The 25,250-nt window shown below is 44.6% G+C and overlaps 1 protein-coding gene across 7 annotated transcripts; it reads right to left on the reverse strand.

Moving 5' to 3' along the window:
* Nucleotides 1-1,448: 1,448 nt before the first annotated feature.
* LOC112225393 (interphotoreceptor matrix proteoglycan 2a) lies at nt 1,449-25,248 on the reverse strand. Of its 7 annotated transcripts, none has more exons than XR_006080051.1 (17): nt 25,081-25,243; nt 24,791-24,825; nt 19,331-19,548; nt 18,002-18,060; nt 17,707-17,727; nt 15,523-15,743; nt 10,492-10,559; nt 8,264-9,418; nt 7,450-7,704; nt 6,994-7,213; nt 6,376-6,586; nt 5,688-5,876; nt 4,900-5,101; nt 4,607-4,686; nt 4,027-4,125; nt 2,212-2,263; nt 1,449-1,998 (listed from the first exon to the last, which is right to left on the reverse strand). XR_006080051.1 is itself a non-coding variant. In XM_042306800.1 (16 exons), the coding sequence occupies exons 1-15, from the start codon at nt 25,167-25,169 to the stop codon at nt 4,065-4,067; spliced, it is 3,084 nt and encodes a 1,027-aa protein (XP_042162734.1). In that variant the 5' UTR covers nt 25,170-25,243; the 3' UTR covers nt 2,017-2,263; nt 4,027-4,064. The 7 variants fall into 7 exon arrangements, 4 of the variants coding, with proteins under 4 accessions (XP_042162734.1, XP_042162733.1, XP_024245100.1 ...); XR_006080050.1 differs by having other exon boundaries at nt 1,449-1,829; nt 1,929-1,998; nt 2,212-4,125; XR_006080049.1 differs by having other exon boundaries at nt 2,212-4,125.
* Between the last annotated feature and the right edge of the window lie 2 nt (nt 25,249-25,250).

A 25,250-nucleotide genomic window follows, 5' to 3' on the forward strand; every position in this document is an offset into this window, starting at 1 on the left:
TTTAGTCAGACTAATGATGTAAACACACACAACCTCACACACACTGTCGTCATGGAGAAGTCCCACAGGGATGACAGGTGTAGTGGAGCGGTCTAGCTGTGTGTGTGTGCCTACGACAGGGCGGGGAAGGCATAATGTCTACAACTGTTATTAAGTCATCTGCGTTCCATGCATCTGATCCAAGGTGAGTCACTATCCATACAGCCAAGTTGAGGTCTTCATGACGATATTGTCACACTTTTTCCCTTCGTATGTTTTCCTGAGTTTTGTTGTTTGGAGGCTGTATGCTCATGAATTATGTTAACACTAAGTTGGCATTAGCAGGGAAAGGGGCTAAAGGCAAATAGCCTCCAAATGACACTCACATGGCTAAACCATTTCCAAATGCGGGGTGAACCATGATAATCCAGTTTGGAAACTACCCATCCCCATGTGAACCCCCCTTCTCTTTGTGGTTCTGTCTTCCCTCCTCTCTCAGTGCCCAAAATAAAATAAGAACACAAGGCAAGTATCCCTGGATCGTGATCGATTACATTGTTTTTTGGACAATGAAAACGATCCCCCAGAGAGAGTGACATAGTAGACTGTGTGGATCTGTGCTGTTCCAGAGCGGGACGCTCTGTGCCTTGAGGTGAGCTGTCACAATGCATCAGTCACTAACCTTTAACAGATTAAGACGTTCATTACAAGACTACTCTCGGACACTAACACTGGAGTAACACGTAAACACATTGACTGACCCAACAAACCTAATGCCCAAAATTCAGTAGAGGTTCCACCAAAGTACAGACCATACATTTGGCATGCATTGTGGTGAGTGTAAGTGTGACCGCATGTCACAAAGAACAATGCAGAAGAGAGGAGGGCCCTGGTAATGGCAGTGTGTGTGTGACGCAGGTTGACTACTGGCACACACTCTTAGTAACAGTCCTGGCCTAATCCACAGACCACAGCTCCTTATGCTAATCTGTTCTTTGGATTACAGCAGAGAGGCTAAACACCTAGCCTATCAGTGCTCATCAACCCATCATTGCGAATAGTAGATCAATAAATCAAACACTGACAGCCATGGTATATCAGACTGTATACCACGGGTATGACAAAACATTTATTTTTACTGCTTTACTTACATTAGTAACCAGTTCACAATAGCAATAAGGCATCTTGGGGGTTTGTGATATATGGCCAATATACCACAGCTAAGGGCTGTGTCCAGGCACTCCGCGTTGCATCGTGGATAGGAACAAAAATTAGCTGTGGTATATTGGCCATATATTGGCCACATTAAGAAAACCTTCGTAATATTCAGTTGCACACACTTTTGCCCTCAGAACAGCCTCAATTCATTGAGGCATGGACTCTACAAGGTGTCGAAAGCGTTCCACAGGGATGCTGGCCCATGTTGACTCCAATGCTTCCAACAGTTGTGTCAAGTTAGCCTTTGGGTGGTGGACCATTCTTGATACACATGGGAAATTGTTGAGCGTGAAAAACCCAGCAGCGTTGTAGTTCTTGACACACGCAAATCGGTGCACCTGTCACCTACCACCATACCTCGTTCGAAGGCACTTAAATCTTTTATCTTGTCCATTCATCCTCTGAATGGCACACTTAAACAATCCATGTCTCAATTGTCTCAAGGCTTAAACATCCTTCTTTAATCTGTCTCCTCCTCTTCAACTTCCCTGGTTAAAGTCGATCTAACAGGTGAAATCAATAAGGGATCAGAACTTTCACCTGGATTCACCTGGTCAGTCTGTCATGGAAAGAGCAGGTGTTCCTAATGTTTTGTACACTCAGTGTATCCACATCCATACATGACACAGGAGCTGGACAGAAAAAGGAACAAGTTCAATGTTTACTGCTCCTAAAAGTGATCTTAATTGAAACCCTCAGTGAAACTGTAACCAAACCACGTTCCCACAGACCTCGTGAAAAAATATGAGCAATCCTTGACACGAGTTAAGTTGTTGAACCAAGCATGTCGACAGGTGACTTCTGGAACAAACATAATAATCATTTAGTAGAAAACGGGTCTTTTTCATTTATTGCTTCATTTTATTTTTTAAGAATAAACATTGACATAACTGCAAGTAGTAATGTAATATTTGTTTAAATATCCACACGTTAAAAAATAATCATCATTTTGTACAACAAAACATGTCAACATTTCAAGTGCATTCCATTGACATTCTAGTGTAAAGAACATACCACGACACTCTGATAGTATTTACATCACAGCATTCTGGATCCATCCCATTGGCTAGGAGTCCCGATGCAGGAAGAGAATGTTGAGAAAAAACAGTTTATGCACACGAGAAAATGTGTATAAAAACAAACACACAGATTGAAAAGGCATGACGATATCATAAGTGGAAGGTAAGCTTGTGCTTAACCACAGTAACCCGTGTTCTCGCTTGTGTGGAGCCGTACAGAAGCCTGAGAGAAAAGGACAGGATAACATGAAATGTAAACCTAAATCAGGAAATATCTTAAATGTCTGTGGGCACATCTCAAATGGACACTTTAACCTGTATAGTGCACTACTTTAGGCAAGTAGTGCACTATAGGGAATATGTTGCCATTTGAGTTCAACCTGTGTATTCTTATGATTTCCTATGACTATTCACAGTCAAAACAAATGTGGAAAAGTAAACTTACAGCATGAAGAGATGCAACTTTGAGGATTCACTGGAAACCAGTCCTCTTCATGTGAAATACTTACAGGGTAAAGCAAGGACGGTGTCCAAACTAGTGGTTACAGAATGGACCATTTTCACGTTTCTGGTTCATTTTTATTTGATTTAAAAGCCGATGCTAAGAGTTTGCTTATCCACAGAGCACATGTTGTTTATGCATGTACATTTGATATACTTTCTTGAATGTTTTCTAACACATATCTGGAAACAGACTGGCTGATCAAATCCCCTTGAAGGTTGTTTCCATTCTAAATGTGTTTTCACTTATATTTTGGTCCTTCAGCAAAATCTCTCCCCCTCTCCCTTCCTCCCCCTCTCTCTCGTAATACTTTTTTTTCCTACAGAAAACAAACTCCAACTGCTTCCTGATGTAGAGAGAGAGTGAGGGATAGAGAAGGAGGGAAAGAAGAGGGGGAAAATTATTGCAGCTGAACAAAAATTGAAGATTCGCCCTTCATTTGTCCACTTTTCCTAAAATGTCAAAGTACACCCTATTCCCAATATAGTGCACTACTTTTCACCAGAGCCATAGAGGGCTGAGATTTAAGATTTGCCCACAGAGTGCATCCAACTAGCTTCTCCCAACTTCAGGAGAACACTACCTAGGCTTACTACTAGCCAGAAACTCAAACAACAGAGATCCCAGAGGGCCTGATTTGCCAGAGGGCCTGATTTGCCAGAGGGCCTGAGTTGCCAGAGGGCCTGAGTTGCCAGAGGGCCTGAGTTGCCAGAGGGCCTGAGTTGCCAGAGGGCCTGAGGTCCTGAGTTGCCAGAGGGCCTGAGGTCCTGAGTTGCCTGAGGTCCTGAGTTGCCTGAGGTCCTGAGTTGCCTGAGGTCCTGAGTTGCCTGAGTTGTGCACCCCTGGTATAGACCATCCCTTTAAGAAAAGTCTCTAGTTCATACAGTGCTTTAACCATAACAGTCCATACAACACATTAGCAGATAGAGTGATAATCACACATTACAGTACCTATCCAACATTCCAATGGGATAAATATTTACACTTTCACAGTGCTACATTCTTCCGTCAACAACAACTGGGTGAGATATGACATTAAATGCAAATGTAATACTCTATCATGTCTTATCTGCTACCTAAAGAACAGGTATCCTAGAGAGCATTGCGTTTTGTTTGTCATCATTTCAAGTAACGAATATGATTCCAGATGGAGGGGGGCCGGTCTTCCCCCAAAGGAAGACATCCAATGAGCAGCAGATATGCCCACAGCCACCACACCCATTCCAGCAGAGCTCACCCAATCGAGAGAAGGCACTGACAAAGGAGGAAGAGCAGGGCGGGGAAAGAGCAAAGTTAAGGATAAGGTACCTTGTTGTCCAGCATACAGCTGAGTGTCCCATACTGGGCTACGTGGATGTGCTCTCTCTGCGTTTATCAAGGGTGCTCTGTCTGCGTGTATCCAAGGCACTGTGGAAGACAAACACACACTGATTAGACTGGGCAGTGTGGGTAATAGGCAGCAGAGACCTGGCACTAACTGTACCATGCAAATCCAAGCAACTCAATACACAGACAGACCAGACATGCACACACACCCGCACCCACCCACGCACACACCCACATAAGCACACGATTCCACTAATACGATTCTAATTAGTGATGGCATGCCAAATCACCACGCTCACGCAACCCAATACCTCACACTGCTTTTCCTCCCTCACACAGACATATGCTGCCAGTCACATTGAGACCAAACACAGTGACTGTCTGTATCCACTAATGTGTCCTGTCTCTCTGGGGCAGACAGCTGGTTAGATGTGTCTGGGAGCCAAATGTCTCTTTCCCTTGGCATTGTATTCCCAGCCTTCATCCTTTTCTGGTTCTAAAGTCTGATTTGCGCGCTCATATCTCAAGTTAGAAGTGAATAAATGATTGGAGCCACACTCACGTTTGATGCTGCCGCACAAAGTCTGCAAACTGCCGGTCCTTCGCATAGAGTTCAATGATGCGTATCCTGTCCTGGATTTCCTGTGGAAGAAGAGTGGGCAGGGTTAACAGGCTGAGAAAGATTACATGATAGACAGACGGACGTTTTGTCCAATCGGTACAGTAGGTCTATAACCAGACAGGACAGATTAGATTAAGGAATTTAATGATACGCATGAGAAATTTAGTAGGAAAATACGAAACGGGATCCCACACATTGGCTTCCACCCCACCAGCCTACACACAGACACACACCTCCTTGGTCAGTTCGCTGTTCTCGTAGATGTGGCGTATCTCCTCACTGCTGAAGTCTGTGGAGGCCTCGGCGCTGGCGCTGCTGTAGACCGGGGCTTCTGGGTAGCGGCGGTAGTAGTGGCTGTAGCCCGTCGTGGCCTCACTCTCATACATGGGGTTGTACTTAGTGGCCCTCTCTAGAGACGGGATACTCTCCCCTCGCCTGGGGGGCAGAGAGAGATCGGAGTCTGCTAGTAGGAGAGAAGAGACCGACAAATACATCTGTCTGGTAATAGCAATAGGGACAAAACCCTTTGTGTAAGAGAGAGTAGGTTGGAGGGCCGTGGGGAAGAGGACGTTGTATATTTGAAAGGGTAAAGATTAACTCAGTCCCCAGGGAGAATAGATGAGGGAGAGAGAAAGGAGACACTTTAGTAGTCTTCTGAAATAATCATCTCTGATCAAGGCTTAAATAGGGGATGTCCTTTTACAGTAAATATATTTAGACAGGTTAAGTCTATAGCAGTATTTACTACTAACATATCACCTGTAAACTGCTGTACTGTACTGACCAGGGATACAGTATATATAAGGCCTCTGGCCTTCTGACAGCGTTAGAGACACCTACACTTTGTTCAGCTCCTAAAGCTCACGCAGTCACGTACACGTACCAACACACGTTCTGTACACACACACACACACACAACTCTAACTGCTTATATGACTGGATGGCAGTCACTATCCAGCAGGTGATGTACCCTCCATCTGAGAGGCTATGACAAAGAAGGAGTGGTGTTGTGTTGACTCACCGTATAGGGTCCTCGGCCTCATCCTTATCGTACTGATCCCGTAGTGTCCTCGCCAGGAAGAAGATCACACCAGATGCCACCAATAGGAAACCTGCTACAGAGGCTATCGCTATGCCGACCACCAGAGGTTCTGACACATACTCCTCACAGTGTTCTCCACGGTACCACCAGTTCTCCCCTACACGACATCTAGAACCATAAGGAACAACTGTTAGTACCACACATACACACCTAGAACACTACCAATTCTCAAAATAATAACACCTACAATCATAAGAAACAACTGTTAGCGCAACGCAATAACAGAAACGCACACACACACACTGAAGTCAATCAATGCACGAGAAAAGTTCATTTGGTGTTTATTTCTTGTTTGTGGGAACTGGGATTAAGCGTTCCATGGAGGGTGTGAACTTCCTCGTTGGCCGTGTTGAGGTCAACAACATCTGGAGTGTTCTGTTTGTTTTATGATGGTGGGTGTGAAACAGCTTCACACATGTTGGCAGACACATCTGTTTATCCATACTGCATTTCCATGATGTTGTTTCTGAGACGGATTTACAGTACGGACAATTATTGGAATTGTGCATTGGTCCTTCAAATAAGAGACATTAAAATTCTATCAATTGTAGTGAAATACACACACACACACACACACACACACACACACACACACACACACACACACCTGCAGATGGCCCCCTGTCCAGGTATGATGTCACACTTCCCGTCGTTCATACAGAAGTCTGTCTGCAGTTCACAGATGCTCTGACAGGGCAGACCTTCCACGCTGAAGTAGCCAGCATTACACACACACTCTGCCTCGCTAGACCAGCGGTTCACAGAGCACTGGGCAAACTCATTACACGCCTGGAACTTACAGGGGTTGGCCTGGTCACCTAGCAACAACACACAGGACACAGGTGTTAGGGCATATCCAGTCAACTCCTGATAAGTGCACATTGGATAAGTGCGGACTCTGTTTAAGTTCACCAGTTCATTGCCGTTCACTAGTTCCAATTCAAATAAATTATTTTAATTGCTCTGCATATTTACTTTACGTTTAGTCCCGAATCACAGCATAATATAGTTTCTCCTTGCATGAAAACAGGGGTATATGACTAAAGAGGGAAAAGGTAGTATCTGTTCTCTAGTTCACACACCCCTACTCGTCAACACCATACAGATGTTGTGTTCCTGGTTGTGCCATGCGTTTAACTTACAATCCATGTAGATATGCTAATGTTAAGGCATTGTAACTCCCCCTACCGGAGACACAGAAACGTGTGGTAATTGTCAACCTTACCTGACTCTACATCCAGTGAGTACTTGTCAATGGCCAGGTTCATAGTTTGGTAGGCTGTGTTAGCGAAGTCTTCCAGGATCAAGTAGACTGCATTGTTGACACCGCGGGGCATCGGCCTCCCGAACTTCATCCGACTGTTGACCACGATACTCCCATTCCGGAAGTTCAGGATCTCCAGATTCTGGAAGTTAGTAAGGTTGGACTGGAGGTAGGGGACCAGCTAGCAAGAGAAAGAAATAGAGAAAAAGAGAGAAAGAGTAAGAGAGAGAGTACGAAGGAGAGTGCGAGAGAGAGTGCGAGAGAGATGGGTAAAGAGAGAGAGAGAGAGAGAGAGAGAGAGAGAGAGAGAGAGAGAGAGAGAGAGAGAGATGGGTAGAGAGAGTGAGCACTGTCTACATACGACACTTCATATTAAGTAAATATGGGGTGAATAAATTATCAAAATGAATAGCTCACCAGCTCGAGGAACCTTTGTTCTAGGGCCTTGTATTCTGCAGAGCTCTTATTGAAGAGGTCATCTGAGAACATCATGTTGGTGACCCTCAGCCTAAAGAACACCATCAGAGCCCGCCCTGGGTTGATTGGCATGGCAATGCTGTGGTCTGTACCATTTACCACTCCAGAAGGGTACCCACTGCTCCCTTCCTCTGTTTGGTTTGTCCCACCGAAGTGGACCAGGTCATAGTCTGTCACAGGGTCTATCGTCTGCAGCTGGTTAAATAGACATGACACAATTCATGGTGCAATTGGTCAGTGTGAAACAACATTTCGTAACATTCATGTTAAAAGAAGAAAATGTCTGTGCGTACAGATGATTAGACTAAAGGTATGGACAGACTAGTAGGACTGCTGGCCGAGACTTAGCACCTCAACAGAGTGCCGGTCGTCATTTGCAAACTGATTCTACATGTTGAAATGGGCGAAAATGATGGCCGTCAGTCGACACTGGCGGGTGGTCCCTATAACACACCGCGCCGATAGCAAACGAACGAACGGTGAACAATCTGTCATTCACATGAAAACATGAAATGACCCCAGGAATCAATAGATTATTGCTCAAAGATGCACAAATATGATTCCCATGGTCATTTCATGTTTTCATGTGTGTCTGAGCTATTCGCAGTTCAAGCAGGCAGAAATGCAAAACACGTCGTGCCCACTGTATTTCTGCCTACTTGAACGGTACTATAACAAGGGGAGTTTGTCCTAGTCACTCAGAGCCCTGACTAACATACACTACAAACATCATCTCTCGGTCATCTGTCATTACCTCCAGAGTGATAGAAATGTCGGGATCAGGGTGGTACTCGGCGGGTATGAGAGCTGGGGTGACCCCTTGGTCCTCCTGTTCTGCCTCTGGTTCTGGGGCTGTGTCCAGGGCTGTGGCCTCTGTAACCTCCTCCAATACTATGAAATCAGAGACTCGGGTGAAGGGTGACTCTTTCTCCGCAGAGAGAGGGGTGGTGTGGGTGGCGTCCGGAGCAGCCTCATCGACCAATAAGATCTCGTCTTCTGCCAAGTCCTCCTCCGAGATCTCAGAAATGTCCGGAACTTCAACGACCACTTCTTCTGCCACCTCTTCCTCCACTTCCACAGCATCCACTTTAGTTAATGGCTTCTCGATGATTGGTCCCTCTAAGCTCTCAATTTCCTCTCCATATTCAGGATAAGCCAGCACCACGTTAGTCTCCTCTTCAGGTTCATCTGGGGGCAGAGTCGCAATGGCAAGGGGATTCTCGGGGACACCGAGGCCCCCCACTGGCTCGGGAGCTTCCATCATTTCCACAGGGACGAAGACAGGGGCCTCTTCCTCTACCTCTTCAATGGTCTCCGTCTCTATGATGGAGTACTCTAGGTCTTCAGAGGGTCCAGCTTCCTCTTCTAGAACCTCTACTGTGTCAGGGACCTCCACTGTTTCCTCCTCTACCTTATCTTCCTCGGAGACTACCGCTTCTGCTTCCTCCGTTTGGATATCTTCCTCGGAGACTACCGCTTCTGCTTCCTCCGTTTGGATATCTTCCTCGGAGACTACCTCTTCCGGAACTACCTTTTCTTCTATGGTCAGTTCCTCTTCTGGAGCTGGCTCTTCTTCTATGGCTTCTTCTTCCTCAGGCTGGAAGTGCAAGTCCTTCAGTACTTTAACACCTGATCCAGAGGCCTCAATCTCCAGAGGAGGCTCGGGGAGCGTAGCACCCTTTGGCTGCTCAGGGGAGGTAGGGTCTGTAGGGAGGTCCTCCAACAAAGGGCTCTCTGTAGACACGGTGTTCCCCAACAGCAGAACCTCCTCCTCGATGCTTATATCATCGATGGTCACCTCAGCGGGGAGGGTCATGCTCTCCTCTACAACAATGACATCATTCTCCCCCGTCGCTACATCCTGTGCTTCAACCTCGGTTGGAGTCATCTCAACAGCCAACATGTCCTCCTGGACAACAGAAACATTAGAGGAGAAACCCATTAGTCCATCAACTGTTACACCATCAGGTTGGGGTTGCATTCCATTTCAATTCAGGACATGGAATTGACTCCAACCCTGAACTGTATAGTATTATAATCAGTCATCTTCAAAACGGCAAGGCTGGGGAACTTTAGGTTTCCATGACTTAATGACGGCCAAAAATGATTTACTGACACACACACACACACATGCTCTGTGTATTGTTATCAAGTTTTAACTACCTACATGGTGTGACACCTACTCCAAGGCATAATACTAACTATGATAAAACTTGAATTGAAAAATCCAGCTTCTGTCTGAGGGAGAGAAATATATCACTCTAAGATAAGGTAGGTTCTGGGCAGCTTGGATGCCTACTGCTTCTGTTATGGCTGTGTGCAGTTGGCTGTAAATGCCAGTTACTGACTGGTAGTGTGCCAACCTCTTCCAGTCCATGTAATTACTCAAATTAATCACTTAGGGCCTTAGCACGCAAAGTAGACCAGCAGACCCAGTTACTGTCCAAGACCAAGACTGGATCTCCCAGCTCGGATTACCACAACACCGCACATTAAAGCTACTAGACTACCGGCAGAATCAGACAGACGTGTAAAATTCAACAATGATAATAGAGTCCTGCATTCAAACTGTTCATCTTCAATCTTTAAAAATGTTCTAGACCTATCCCTCACAAACACAGTTGGATTGAGAATCTCTCACCCTATCCGTCTCTCTCTAGCCCCAGAAGAGTAGTGGATTACTATAGCAAGAGCCAAGCTAATCCTCAAAGCCTTCCCCTCATCCTGTACTTCCTCAGCACTGGACAGGACTGGATAACACCACCATGCAGCTGTCTCAGCAAGACACTACCTAACACACCATTCTAACACACCATTCTAACACACCACTAACACACACCACACTGAAATGCACACCTATATAGATTTAGTTTGATATTTTTAAAAGATCCATGCTCAACATTGTGGCTCTCACTGTTGTTCAGAAAGTACCTCTGGACCAACAGGAGAGGTCAAAGGCTGTTGAGATGACCTCTGACTTACCACACTGCCGTTGGTGTAATCCTTGGGTATTCCAGAAGTGGGTTCAAAGGACTCAGTAACACCGGACACTGTGGAACCAAAGAGCACAGAGTCACTACTGTCACAGAGTCACTGGAGGCCCTATTCAATCACACCTCATATTCAGATATCCAGGATCATTAAAAACAATAAAGGCTCTCAACAAACTCAGCTGCATAATAAGTCAAACGCTCTCTCTCAATGTACAGGAGGAATTACATTTCTACACCCTCCCTCTCTTCTGTAAAATCCACCCTCCCTCTCTTCTGTAAAATCCACCCTCCCTCTCGTCTGTAAAATCCACTCTCCCTCTCTTCTGTAAAATCCACCCTCCCTCTCTTCTGTAAAATCCACCCTCCCTCTCTTCTGTAAAATCCACCCTCTTCTGTAAAATCCACCCTCCCTCTCTTCTGTAAAATCTCCCTCTCTTCTGTAAAATCCACCCTCCCTCTCTTCTGTAAAAACCCTCCCTCTCTTCTGTAAAATCCACCCTCCCTCTCTTCTGTAAAATCCACCCTCCCTCTCTTCTGTAAAATCCACCCTCCCTCTCTTCTGTAAAATCCACCCTCCCTCTCTTCTGTAAAATCCACCCTCCCTCTCTTCTGTAAAATCCACCCTCCCTCTCTTCTGTAAAATCCACCCTCCCTCTCTTCTGTAAAATCCACCCTCCCTCTCTTCTGTAAAATCCACCTCCCTCTCTTCTGTAAAATCCACCCTCCCTCTCTTCTGTAAAATCCACCCTCCCTCTTCTGTAAAATCCACCCTCCCTCTCTTCTGTAAAATCCACCCTCCCTCTCTTCTGTAAAATCCACCCTCCCTCTCTTCTGTAAAAAACCCTCCCTCTCTTCTGTAAAACCCTCCCTCTCTTCTGTAAAATCCACCCTCCCTCTCTTCTGTAAAATCCACCCTCCCTCTCTTCTGTAAAATCCACCCTCCCTCTCTTCTGTAAAATCCCTCTCTTCTGTAAAATCCACCCTCCCTCTCTTCTGTAAAAATCTGTAAAATCCCCTCCCTCTCTTCTGTAAAATCCACCCTCCCTCTCTTCTGTAAAATCCACCCTCCCTCTCTTCTGTAAAATCCACCCTCCCTCTCTTCTGTAAAATCCACCCTCCCTCTCTTCTGTAAAATCCACCCTCCCTCTCTTCTGTAAAATCCACCCTCCCTCTCTTCTGTAAAATCCACCCTCCCTCTCTTCTGTAAAATCCACCCTCCCTCTCTTCTGTAAAATCCACCCTCCCTCTCTTCTGTAAAATCCACCCTCCCTCTCTTCTGTAAAATCCACCCTCCCTCTCTTCTGTAAAATCCACCCTCCCTCTCTTCTGTAAAATCCACCCTCCCTCTCTTCTGTAAAATCCACCCTCCCTCTCTTCTGTAAAATCCACCCTCCCTCTCTTCTGTAAAATCCACCCTCCCTCTCTTCTGTAAAATCCACCCTCCCTCTCTTCTCTCCCTCTCTTCTGTAAAATCCACCCTCCCTCTCTTCTGTAAAATCCACCCTCCCTCTCTTCTGTAAAATCCACCCTCCCTCTCTTCTAAAATCCAAAATCCACCCTCCCTCTCTTCTGTAAAATCCACCCTCCCTCTCGTCTGTAAAATCCACTTTTCCTCTCCCCAGTCCTGACAGTGGTGGTGCTGACTGTGTGTTTACCTAAGGGGAACACTACTCATAACCCTACACCTGCCACTGTGGGCCAAGACTGCATTACCATCAGGCCTGGAGGCTGCAACTTGGAGTTAATAAGCAGTGCCTGTAAGTCACCACACACTGTGCCAGGCAGGCATCTGACAGTAGTTAGTCCATCTTCAGGGAAACACAGGAAACTAATGACACTGATTCTTTTACGACACCGCCAGGGAGAATTCAACATAGCCCAGGGAGAAGGTATAGTCATCATTACTGTAGAACTTGTTCCATTCGCTGGATGAAACCCTGCCAGAAGTTAGAGCTAACCTACTTACTGAGGAGCTAAATTTCACACTCGCTGAAGCTGTGTTTGCATGTGTGTGTTTGTGTGAACATGCACGTGTGTGTGTGCAGGTGTATGTGTGTCCCATGGAATTCATAGTTAGAATGGCTACAGCAGGGCTGGTTCCAGACATAAGTGGTCGCTTAGGATCCTCGGCCGCAAGGGGGCCCCCGACCCCCAAAACATTATATACACACACACTTATATATTGTATTGTCACACAACACAATGCCACAGATGTCTCAAGTTTTGAGGGAGCGTGCAATTGGTATGCTGACTGCAGGAATATCCACCAGAGCAATTGACAGAATTTAATGTTCATTGCTCTTCCATAAGCCGCCTCCAATGTCGTTTTAGAGAGATTTGGCAGCAGGTCCAACCGGCCTCACAACCACAGGCCACGTGTAACCATGCCTGCCCAGGACCTCCACATCCGGCTTCTTCACCTGCGAGATTGTCTGAGACCAGCCAACCAGACAGCTGATGAAACTGAGAAGAATTTCTGTCTGTAATAAAGCCCTTTTGTGGGAAAAAACTCATTCTGATTGACTGGGCCTGGCTCCCCAGCGGTTGGTCCTGGCTAGTCTCCCAGTCCCTGCCGCTGAAAAACATAACCACAGCATGATGCTGCCACCACCATGCTTCATTGTAGGGATGGTGCCAGGTTTCCTCCAGACGTGAGGCTTGGGATTCAGGCAAAAGAGTTCAATCTTGGTTTCATCAGACCAGAGAATCTTGTTTCTCATGGTCTGAGAGTCCTTTAGGTGCCTTTTGGCAAACTCCAAGCGGGCTGTCATGTGCCTTTTACTGAGGAGTGGCTTTTTTTTGGCCACTCTACCATAAACACCTGATTGGTGGAGTGCTGCAGAGACGGTTGTCCTTCTGGAAGGTTCTCCCATCTCCACAGAGCTCTGGGGCTCTGTCAGAGTGACCATCAAGTTCTTGGTCACCTCCCGGACCAAGGCCCTTCTCCCCCGATTGCTCAGTTTGGACGGGCGGCCAGCTCTAGGAAGAGTCTTGGCAGTTCCAAACTTCTTCCATTTAACAATGATGAGGACCACTGTGTTCTTGGGGACCTTCAATGCTGTAGCAATATATTGGTACCCTTCCCCAGATCTGTGCCTCGACACAATCCTGTCTCGGAGCTCTACGGACAATTCCTTTGACCTCATGGCTTGGTGTTTGCTCTGACATGCACTGTCAACTGTGGGACAGGTGTGTACCTTTCCAAATCATGTCCAATCAATTGAATTTACCACTGGTGGACTCCAATCAAGTTGTAGAAACATCTCAAGGATGATCAATGGAAACAGGATGCACCTGAGCTCAATTTCTAGTCTCATAACAAAGGGTCTGAATACTTATTTTCATAAAGGTATTTCAATTTTTAATACATTTGCAAAAAATTTCAAAAAAACTGCTTTGCCAAGTCATTATGGGGTATTGTGTACAGATTGCTGAGGATAATGAAGTTTATCCCTTTCAGAATATAGCTGTAACGTAAATGTTTTTTGGAAAAAGTCGAGGGGTCTGAAAAATGTCCTAAGGCACTGTATATCGATTTGGAACTCAGTCGGGATCTCAACTTACTATTGAGAGTACGAATCATAGAAAACACTAAGTTCAATTTAGAAATGTGTCTGTGCATTAGCAGTTTTTCTTTTGTTAGGTCAGTCACTGACAGTCACTCAATTAGCCATGTCAGCTAACAACTTTTTGATTGGTAGTTAGTGTACAGTAGCTACAATATATATGCACAACAGTATGTGGACACCCCTTTAATTTAGTGGATTTGGCTATTTCATGAGCATCCGTTGATGACAGGTGTATAAAATTGAGCACACAGCCATGCAATCTCCATAGACAAACAAACACAAATAGAATGGCCCATACTGAAGAGCTCAGTGACTTTCAACATGGCACCATCATAGGATGCCACTTTTCCAACAAGTCAGGTTGTAAAATCCTGTCCTGGTCAACACTAAGTGCTGTTATTGTGAAGTGGAAACGTCTAGGAGCAACAACGGCTCAGACGCGAAGTGGTAGGCCACACACTCTCACAGAACGGGACCGTCGAGTGCTGAAGCGCATAAACATTATTTGTCCTCGATGGCAAAACTCACTACTGAGTTCTAAATTGCCTCTGGAAGCAACGTCGGCACAATAACTGTTCGTCGGGAGCTTTATGAAATGGGTTTCCACGGCCGAGCAGCCACACACAAGTCTAAGATCACCATGCACAATACCAAGCGTCGGCTGAAGTGGTGTAAAGCTCCCCGCCATTGGACTCTGGAGCCGTGGAAACATGTTCTCTGCAGTGATGAATCACTCTTCACCATCTGGTAGTCCGATGGACAAATTTGGGTTTGGCGGATGCCAGGAGAACGTTACCTGCCCCATTGCATAGCGCCAACTGTAAAGTTTGTTGGAGGAGGAATAATGGTCTGGGGCTGTTTTTCATGGTTCAGGCTAGGCCCCTTAGTTACAGTGTCCACATATACTACATGACCAAGAGTATCTAAACTTTCAGTAATCATGGCCAAATACTGACTGGGCACATAAGGCACGTGCCATTCTCACTCAGATGTCATATTATCATGGCATAAATCATTAAAACAATTGTAGAATTGCTTTAAAATGACACAAAATGCGCTCTCCTCCCCAAGGAAAAATGGGTAGATTTGCAGGAAGTTTGCTGTAAAACTGTAAAAAAAGTGTTGATGCCCCATTGCATAATGAATAAAATTACATGCAATTTGTTATGAAATTGCAACGTTTTCTCTCCAGCCAACAGCTAAATGTATTCAATTTGAGAATGTTTGCTTTAGAACTACAACACTTTCTCTCTGGCCCATGGCAGAATGTGGAAAATGTAAGGAAATTAACTTTAAAACTTAAAATGTTTCTCTCCACCGTCAAATGTTTTGCCAACCAAATCTCACTTACGCTAGAGGTGGCCCTGGGCTACAGTTCCAGAGTGTTGTGTCTCGTGGTTTGGCATTGTATGGTAATGTACAGACAGTGTATTGTATGTTGTATGTCTTACCAGTATATAGTTGCAGTGAGTCAGGGTCGAGGACCAGAGTTGTATCACTGATAATGTTGTCCTTGTGCTGGGCCTCAGTGATGTAGTTCCTCTCCTTCACCTCTCTGTAGGAGTTCTCCACCAGATTGGACTGCAGGGTCAGGTAGTCCAGCTGGTCACTGCTCACCCCCTCCCCTTCCACCTCCACTGTCACCGCATAGACCACCACCACACCATCCAACCTGCAATGGCAATACATCAGTAAGTTCATCTGTCAGTTGATCAATCTATTCAATATATTTCCATCCATCATCAACATCTATCCACCCATACACCTATTGACAAATCATCCAATTTTACTATCAATGTATATATTCTTTTATTGAGAAGTTTATTCATCTACCATATCTAATATGCTTAGCTAGAAACAGCGTCTCTAAGAAGAGAGAAGTTTCCCTTGGAGTAGAGTTCCAAACACAGTACTTTGATTTACTAACCAACCTGTTAAAAGCATATGAGTCTATTCTGAAATGATAGTTTTATAGATTTACACCAGATTTACACCCGCCTGGAGCATCGTCTACAACTTCCATGACTTCCATCAAACCAGACCAACCACCAAAGTGATCAATATGGTCATAAACACAACAAGAAAACGCACAAGAGGTTCTGGATGTTGAACCTGGCTATGTGGAAAAGCAATCTATCAGATTCATATGTCTTCAGGGAGACCTTCTCTGCTCTTCTCTTTTTCCCTGTGACCTAGATCTCTCGGCAGGCTTGGCATGGCCCAGGGTGAGGCACGTGCCTGTAATTAGCTCACTGCACCTCCGCATCCCGGTTTTCCTGCTGTCAGCTCAAACTTGGAAAAGGAATACTCCTTGATACAACAACTTTCAGAATCCAAATGTTTAACGACACTTGAAACTAGTCTACGTTCCTCTCTACTCTTGTGCTGCACCTGCAGATACTAGGCGAGCAGATGACCTTACTGTTCTGTTCCTGTTAGTTCCATACTGTAACACTAGTGACGACGGGATCATCACTCAGAGGAGAGCAAGGCTTGTCCCATGTAACTGCATAAACGGAGGATTGTTTGTGTGTGTGTGTGTGTGTTGAGGCAAAAAGTGTTGCGAGTTTTCAATTGGTGTAGGCTACAGGACTGAAAGACATCGAATTCAACAGTCATGTCCCTGTTGCTGCCAAACAGTCATGTCTCTGTTGCTGCCAAACAGTCATGTCCTTTCTAGGGAGTTTTTCCTAGCCACCGTGCTTCTACACCTGCATTGCTTGCTGTTTGGGGTTTTAGGCTGGGTTTCTGTACAGCACTTTGAGATTTCAGCTGATGTACGAAGGGCTATATAAATAAATTTGATTTGATTTGATGTCTCTGTTGCTGCCAAACATGGGTGATACAGTCATGGGTGATACAGGTAAATATGCAAAGAATTAAAATACTCCAAAATGAGTTACTATATCACCACAGGTGTGAATTCCCCAACACAGAAAGTGTAAAAGCATCAGCTCTAATAAAATATAAGTTTGAATTTGCACCATCGTCTGGTATTAGGAATCCAACACTCTTAGGCTGTTAGTTTAACACCATTTGAGATGTTCAATGCTAAGTTCAAAATGGCGCCAATAGACATGGCAGCTCTGTTTCTGGCTCCTAAGCAATTTTGCAGTATTTATTTGCCTTTTTGTTTTTTCTTACATCATTAGCCTAGAACTATAAGCACTTCGCTACATCTGCAATAACATCTGCTAAACATGTGTATGTGACCAATAAAATTTGATTTGAAAGTGTTACATTTAACACTATTGGTGTAAAAATTCACCCCCAGTGGTTGACATTGACAGACCATGAGGCTGATTCCTGTGGGCATAAAGCCCCAGAGATTAGCTCCTCTCCTGGGTTAAGGGTGAGGTAGCAGCTTGTCTCTCTGTCAGGCCCCGGCCTTATCCTGCTTTTCAGGTGAGCGACCGCGATAACACCATTAAGCCAAGCAAACAAAAGAAAAACACCCAACACACCCTCACACTTTCCCACACATGCTCACAGGTAAACACAGCATGGATCCCACGTGACCCTCAGACAGCGACACACACTCTCCGTGTAGACAAGGTTATTCTTAACCACAGATCTAGGGTCAGATTCCTAGTGACTGAACACCTCCAGGGCTATTGGTAAGTGTCTATACTCACCCTTGGGCATCCTTCTGAAGCCTGCATGAAACATAAACAAAACACACTTTATCTAAAGAAATTATGTTTGACAAAGACCAGGTGAGAAGGTCAGGTCAGTTTATCAAACCAATGGTCTAACACCACTAGCCTGGTCACATCTGTGTGTTTTAGCCAACTCTTAAGATTAATGCTGTCATGCCATACATTTACGTACAGTATAGTATGACAATGACAGTTAAGGGAGTTGGTTAAACTGAGGCACATCAAGATGTGACCAGGACCAGTCTCCTACACCACTACAGCAGAGACTGACCTGAACTGCAGCACAGCCACACTCTTAAAGCCTGGCAGTCCCCCCACAGCATCCTTTATCTGTAAACACAGAGGTCAACGTGAGTTCAACAGTCAACATCAGCATCCATGCCACTCGGTGACCTAACTTTATCACTATCCTAATCCCTAAACCTAATCAAAAAAAAAAGAAGGAATAGCTTAGGTACTGAATTCTGAGGATATTGACAGTTGATGTCCTCTCTAGCATGGCCATCTAGTGACTACTACTCACTCAGACCACCGATTGAACCTTGTTGCTGGGTGTTAATGTGAAGCGCTTTGTGAAGAGAAGCATTGTGCTGCTGACTCATTGACCCATCATTGCAGAATACCTCCTCAGTGATAAAATGGAATCAAGTTTAATAGTGTACAAACAAGCCTGCCATTACACCGTTTTCTGCCTTTCAATGCTCCAGATATCTGCTTTCAATGCTCCAGATATCTGCTTTCAATGCTCCAGATATCTGCTTTCAATGCTCCAGATATCTGCTTTCAATGCTCCAGATATCTGCTTTCAATACGCCAGATATCTGCTGTCAATGCGCCAGATATCTGCTTTCAATGCGCCAGATATCTGCTTTTTCAATGCGCCAGATATCGGCTTTCAATGCGCCAGATATCGGCTTTCAATGCGCCAGATATCGGCTTTCAATGCGCCAGATATCTGCTTTCAATGCGCCAGATATCTGCTTTCAATGCTCCAGATATCTGCTTTCAATGTGCCAGATATCTGCTTTCGCAATCACTATTATTTGGACACATTTGGAGACACAGCCTACTTTTTCAGCCTTCTTTCCCTGTCTATTTCCTTCCCCCTTCCTTCCCCCTGATCAAGTTTAAGACAAAGTAATAATGAGTACATTAATGGCTTGCAGGGGAGAGTCAGAATCCACTCATTTTACCAGCAGCAGTAAAACGTCTGACCCAGTTATTCTCAGTCAAAAAGCCTCAATGGTGGAGGACAGTTATCTGTGAGTTCGTGGGTGTGTGTCCTGCCTTTTTCACTCCAGTCCCTCTTGCGGCCTCAAGCCACATCCTAAACGGTCCATTTCAGCATCCTTTCACACAACGTATGCCTAGTGTCAAATACAAACAATCAAATAAAGGGAATTTGAAATCCTGCCCAACTGTGAGGGTTCTTTATAGTGCCCTGAACTGTGTGTGTTAAATCTAACAATAAATCACTACAGCCTCAGAGCCAAGCCTACAAACCAAGTGATGGGTGAGGAGAGGCCAGGAGAGGGAAGAGGATGAAGAGTGAAAAGGGGTGACAGGAGTGAGAGAAGGAGAAAGAACATCTGAGTCGTACCTTGTCAGTGAACTGCTGGTTGAGTGTCTGGTACTGGAGGCTGGCAGGGTCTCTGAGAGCATCGCTGTACGTCTCTCCCTTCAACAGGATACTCAGCTCCACCACCTGCTCCAGGTGGACCCGCGCCAACACCTCCATCTCTATGTCATTTGTGGGTTCTTTGGAAGGCCCCGCCTCCGCAACCTCTGGCTCCTCTATGAGGACCTCACCGACGACCTCTGGGTGGTTAGGGAGTGAGAGGGTAAAAGACAGTGTTTTTACAAAGCAACACTTTCCTTACAGCACTGGTCTCTAAAACAACTTAATTGAGCTCTTTAGAATGAGTTAATTAGCTGACTCAGGTACATTACTACTGGGCTGGATCCAAAGCCTGCACAACCTGTGGGTCCTCAGGACTAGAGAAATCTGATTGTCAACTTAGACGCTAGTCTGTGCTATCTGTGCTTTAGCCAAATCCTCTATCATTGTAATGGTATGTTTACCGCGAGACATCAGAACTATTGCTTGGCTTAAGCTCATATGTGGACCAAGACATCAAGAGTCAGAGTTGGCTAACTCTGCTCTGATTTCTAATGTGGATTTAACAGCTCTACTGGGATAGAGAGGGAGATAGGGTCGAGAGAGACAGAGAGAGCGAGACAGAGAGAGCAAGAGAGAGAGAGAGAAAGAGAGAAAGAGAAAGAGAGAAAGAGACAGAGAAAGAGAGAAAGAGAGAGACAGAAAGAGAAAGATGCAGAGAGAAAGAGAGAAAGAGAAAGAGACAGACAGACAGAGACAGGGAGACACAGGGAGACAGACAGACACAGGGAGAGACACAGGGAGACACACAGGGAGACACACAGGGAGACACAGGGAGAGAGAGAGAGACACAGGGAGAGAGAGAGAGACACAGGGAGAGAGAGAGAGACACAGGGAGAGAGCGAGAGAGCGAGAGAGGGAGAGACAGACAGACAGAGACAGACAGAGACAGACAGACAGAGACAGACAGACAGAGAGAGACAGACAGACAGAGAGAGACCGACAGAGAGAGACACAGACAAAGAGAGACAGACAGAGAGACAGACAGAGAGACAGACATAGAGACAGACAGACAGAGACAGACAGAGACAGACAGACAGAGACAGACAGACAGAGAGAGACAGACAGACAGAGAGAGACCGACAGAGAGAGACACAGACAAAGAGAGACAGACAGAGAGACAGACAGAGAGACAGACAGAGAGACAGACAGACAGAGAGAGAACGAGAGAGAGAGAACGAGACAGAGAGAATGAACATAAAAAGGAACATAAGATTCAACATACCAATTAGGATCTGGCTAGAACCCATTGCCCTTTATGGTTGTGAGGTCTGGGGTCCACTCACCAACCAAGATTTCACAAAATGGGACAAACACCAAATTGAGACTCTGCATGCAGAATTCTGCAAAAATATCCTCCGCGTACAACGTAGAACACCAAATGATACATGCAGAGCAGAATTAGGCCGATACCCATTAATTATCAAAATCCAGAAAAGAGCCGTTAAATTATACAACCACCTAAAAGGAAGCGATTCCCAAACCTTCCATAACAAAGCCATCACCTTCACCTGCAAGCTGGTCCTGGGGCTCTGTTCACAAACACAAACACACCCCACAGAGCCCCAGGAAAGCAACACAATTAGACCCAACCAAATCATGAGAAAACAAAAAGATAACTACTTGACACATTGGAAAGAATTAGCAAAAAACAGAGCAAACTAGAATCCTATTTGGCCCTAAACAGAGAGTACACAGTGGCAGAATACCTGACCACTGTGACTGACCCAAAATGAAGGAAAGTTTTGACTATGTACAGGCTTGGTGAGCATAGCCCTGCTATTGAGAAAGGTCGTCATAGCCTGTCTTCTCTTGAGAGCCATGTCTGCCTATGTGCACACTGCCCACAAAATGAGGTGGAAACTGAGCTGCACTTCCTAACCTCCTGCCTAATGTATGACCATATTAGAGACACATATTTCCCTCAGTTTACATAGATCCAAAGAATTTGAAAACAAACCCAATTTTGATAAACTCCCATATCTACTGGGTGAAATTCCACAGTTTGCCATCACAGCAGCAAGATTTGTGACCTGTTGCCACAAGAAAAGGGCAACCAGTGAAGACAACACTGTATATATACATAATATGAGATTTGTAATGTCTTTATTGTTTTGAAACTTCTGTATGTGTAATGTTTACTGTTAATGTTTATTGTTTATTTCACTTTTGTATATCATCTACCTCACTTGCTTTGGCAATGTTAACACATGTTTCCCATGCCAATAAAGCCCCTTGAAATGAATTGAGACAGAGAGTGAGAGAGAGATCGAGACAGACAGAGACAGAGACAGAGAGAGAGAGAGCGAGAGAGCGAAAGAGCGAGAGAGACAGAGAGTTTACTGTTAATTTTTATTGTTTATTTCACTTTTGTATATTATCTACCTCACTTGCTTTGGCAATGTTAACATATGTTTCCCATGCCAATAAAGCCCCTTGAATTGAATTGAGAGACTGCTAATTTGGTATAGAGCAGACCTAACTCACTCCATTAAAATAATCAAAACAGGAACATTTTACATTTGGCTAGAAATTCAAAAGGAAATGATCTTAACAGAGAAAAATGTCCTGTGTGCTACCTACAGTAGGGAGAACAAGTATTTGATACACTGCCGATTTTGCAAGTTTTCCTACTTACAAAGCATGTAGAGGTCTGTCATTTTTTATCATAGGTACACTTCAACTGTGAGAGACGAAATCTAAAACAAAAGTCCAGAAAATCACATTGTATGATTTTTAAGGAATTAATTAGCATTTTATTGCATGACATAAGTATTTGATACATCAGAAAAACAGAACTTAATTTTTGGTATAGAAACCTTTGTTTGCAATTACAGAGATCATAAGTTTCCTGTAGTTCTTGACCAGGTTTGTACACACTGCAGCAGGGATTTTGGCCCACTCCTCCATACAGACCTTCTCAAGATCCCTCATGTTTCGGGGCTGTCGCTGGGCAATACGGACATTCAGCTCCCTCCAAAGATTTTCTATTGGGTTCAGGTCTGGAGACTGGCTAGGCCACTCCAGGACCTTGAGATGCTTCTTACGGAGCCACTCCTTAGTTGCCCTGGCTGTGTGTTTCGGGTCGTTGTCATGCTGGAAGACCCAGCCACAACCCATCTTCAATGCTCTTACAGGGGGAAGGAGGTTGTTGGCCAAGATCTCGCAATACATGGCCCCATCCATCCTCGCCTCAATACGGTGCAGTCGTCCTGTCCCCTTTGCAGAAAAGCATCCCCAAAGAATGATGTTTCCACCTCCATGCTTCATGGTTGGGATGGTGTTCTTGGGGTTGTACTCATCCTTCTTCTTCCTCCAAACACGGCGAGTGGAGTGTAGACCAAAAAGCTCTATTTTTGTCTCATCAGACCACATGACCTTCTCCCATTCCTCCTCTGGATCATCCAGATGGTCATTGGCAAACTTCAGACGGGCCTGGACATGCGCTGGCTTGAGCAAGCGGACCTTGCGTGCGCTGCAGGATTTTAATCCATGACGGTGTAGTGTGTTACTAATGGTTTTCTTGGAGACTGTAGTCCCAGCTCTCTTCAGGTCATTGACCAGGTCCTGCCGTGTAGTTCTGGGCTGATCCCTCACCTTCCTCATGATCATTGATGCCCCACGAGGTGAGATCTTGCATGGAGCCCGAAGACCGAGGGTGATTGACCGCCATCTTGAACTTCTTCCATTTTCTAATAATTGCGCCAACAGTTGTTGCCTTCTCACCAAGCTGCTTGCCTATTGTCCTGTAGCCCATCCCAGTCGTGTGCAGGTCTACAATTTTATCCATGATGTCCTTACACCCTCTCTGATCTTGGCCATTGTGGAGAGGTTGGAGTCTGTTTGATTGAGTGTGTGGACAGGTGTCTTTTATACAGGTAACGAGTTCAAACAGGTGCAGTTAATACAGGTAATGAGCGGAGAACAGGAAGGCTTCTCAAAGAAAAACTAACAGGTCTGTGAGAGCCGGAATTCTTACTGGTTTGTAAGTGATCAAATACTTATGTCATGCAATAAAATGCAAATTAATTACTTAAAAATCACACAGTGATTTTCTGGATTTTTGTTTTAGACTCCATCTCTCACATTTGAAGTGTACCTATGATAAAAATTACAGACCTCTACATGCTTGATAAGTAGGAAAACCTTCAAAATCAGCAGTGTATCAAATACTTGTTCTCCCCACTGTATATCCCGCCACTAGAATCCCCATACTGTAATGAAGACAGCTTCTCCATCCTGGAGGGGGAAATCAATCATTTCCAGGCCCAGGGACATGTACTAGTCTGTGGCGACCTAAATGCCCGAACCGGACAATAACCTGACACCCTCAGCACACAGGGGGACAAACACCTGCCTGCAGGTGACAGCATTCCCTCCCACATATGCCCCCCTAGGCACAACTATGACAACATAACCAACAAAAACGGGTCACAACTCCTGCATCTCTGTCGCACGCTGGGTATGTACAGTGGGGCAAAAAAGTATTTAGTCAGCCACCAATTGTGCAAGTTCTCCCACTTAAAAAGATGCGAGAGGCCTGTAATTTTCATCATAGATACACTTCAACTATGACAGACAAAATAAGAGAAAAAAAATCCAGAAAATCACATTGTAGGATTTTTAATGAATTTATTTGCAAATTATGGTGGAAAATAAATGTTTATTGGATATTTATTTATTCCTAATTTTAACTTATTAAAAACCCAGAGGAAAAACAAAAAATACTCGTGGGCGAAGGACCAATGGCTCCTCTTGCAGCCAAATATGTATTTGCCTGCGACAGCCTGAGGGACACTGAATAATAACATCTGCATAGTAAGCAGTAACTTACTTATTATCACTATTATTATTGTTGTTTATCATTCCAAATAGTAGTGGTATGAGTGGTAATGGCAATGATGACAGTTTAGTGATGGTAGTAGAAGTAGTAGTAATGATGATGGTAGTTGCAGTACTGATATAATGGAGAAGATGACCGTTATTTAGTTAAGTTAGTTATAGTTTCATTTTCCATATTTATATTTTTATATTTATTACATTTCTACTATTGACTGTTACCATTTTATTGTTATTATTTTTGTATTTAATTTTGCATTATTAGTTAATACCATTTTATATTATTATTTGCTATCGTTTATAATTTTGTTACAATGTATATTGTATACATTGTTGCTTTGGCAATATTGACACAATGTTTTTCATGCCAATAAGCAGCTTGAATTTGAAAAATGTGAATGAGAGAGAGACAGAGAGAGAGACAGAGATAGAGAGAGACAGCGGGAGAGAGCGAGAGAGAGAGCGTGACAGAGAGAGAAAGACAGAGAGAAAGACCGAGAGAGAGAGAGAAAGGAGGGATGAAAGAGTGCGTGAGTCACTGACCTTGAGCCTCCTGTTCTGTGTCTGGAGTCTGGGTGCTGTGGAAGAACAACAGTCAGTCACAGTTAGAAAGAGGTTTCACTCACAGATCTCATCAATTCAAATTATAAAAATATTTTCTTAAGAGTAATTTAAGAAGCACATGACAATGTTTGGGGTTCTACATGGAGTGGATATGGGCACAGCAGCCATAGAGATAGATACACGGTATCTATCTCTGTGGGCACAGCAGAGGGTGCAGAGGATGAGGAGTGATATGGCCAGGTAAGGTTGAAGAACCTTCCGAACCTTACCTGCACATATGTAACCATGAGTTGGTGGCATCACTACAGTTGATAGAACAGAAGTAGAGAAAACAGCAATGGGGAAATGAATGAGACATGTAATACAAGGGTCTTGCCCAGTGAATACGCTCAAAGAGTGGTTACAATGGCAAATTAAGTGAATAGGATATGATGTCTTG

Source organism: Oncorhynchus tshawytscha, linkage group LG26, assembly GCF_018296145.1.
Source record: "Oncorhynchus tshawytscha isolate Ot180627B linkage group LG26, Otsh_v2.0, whole genome shotgun sequence".
In the NCBI taxonomy this organism is placed as follows: domain Eukaryota; kingdom Metazoa; phylum Chordata; class Actinopteri; order Salmoniformes; family Salmonidae; genus Oncorhynchus; species Oncorhynchus tshawytscha.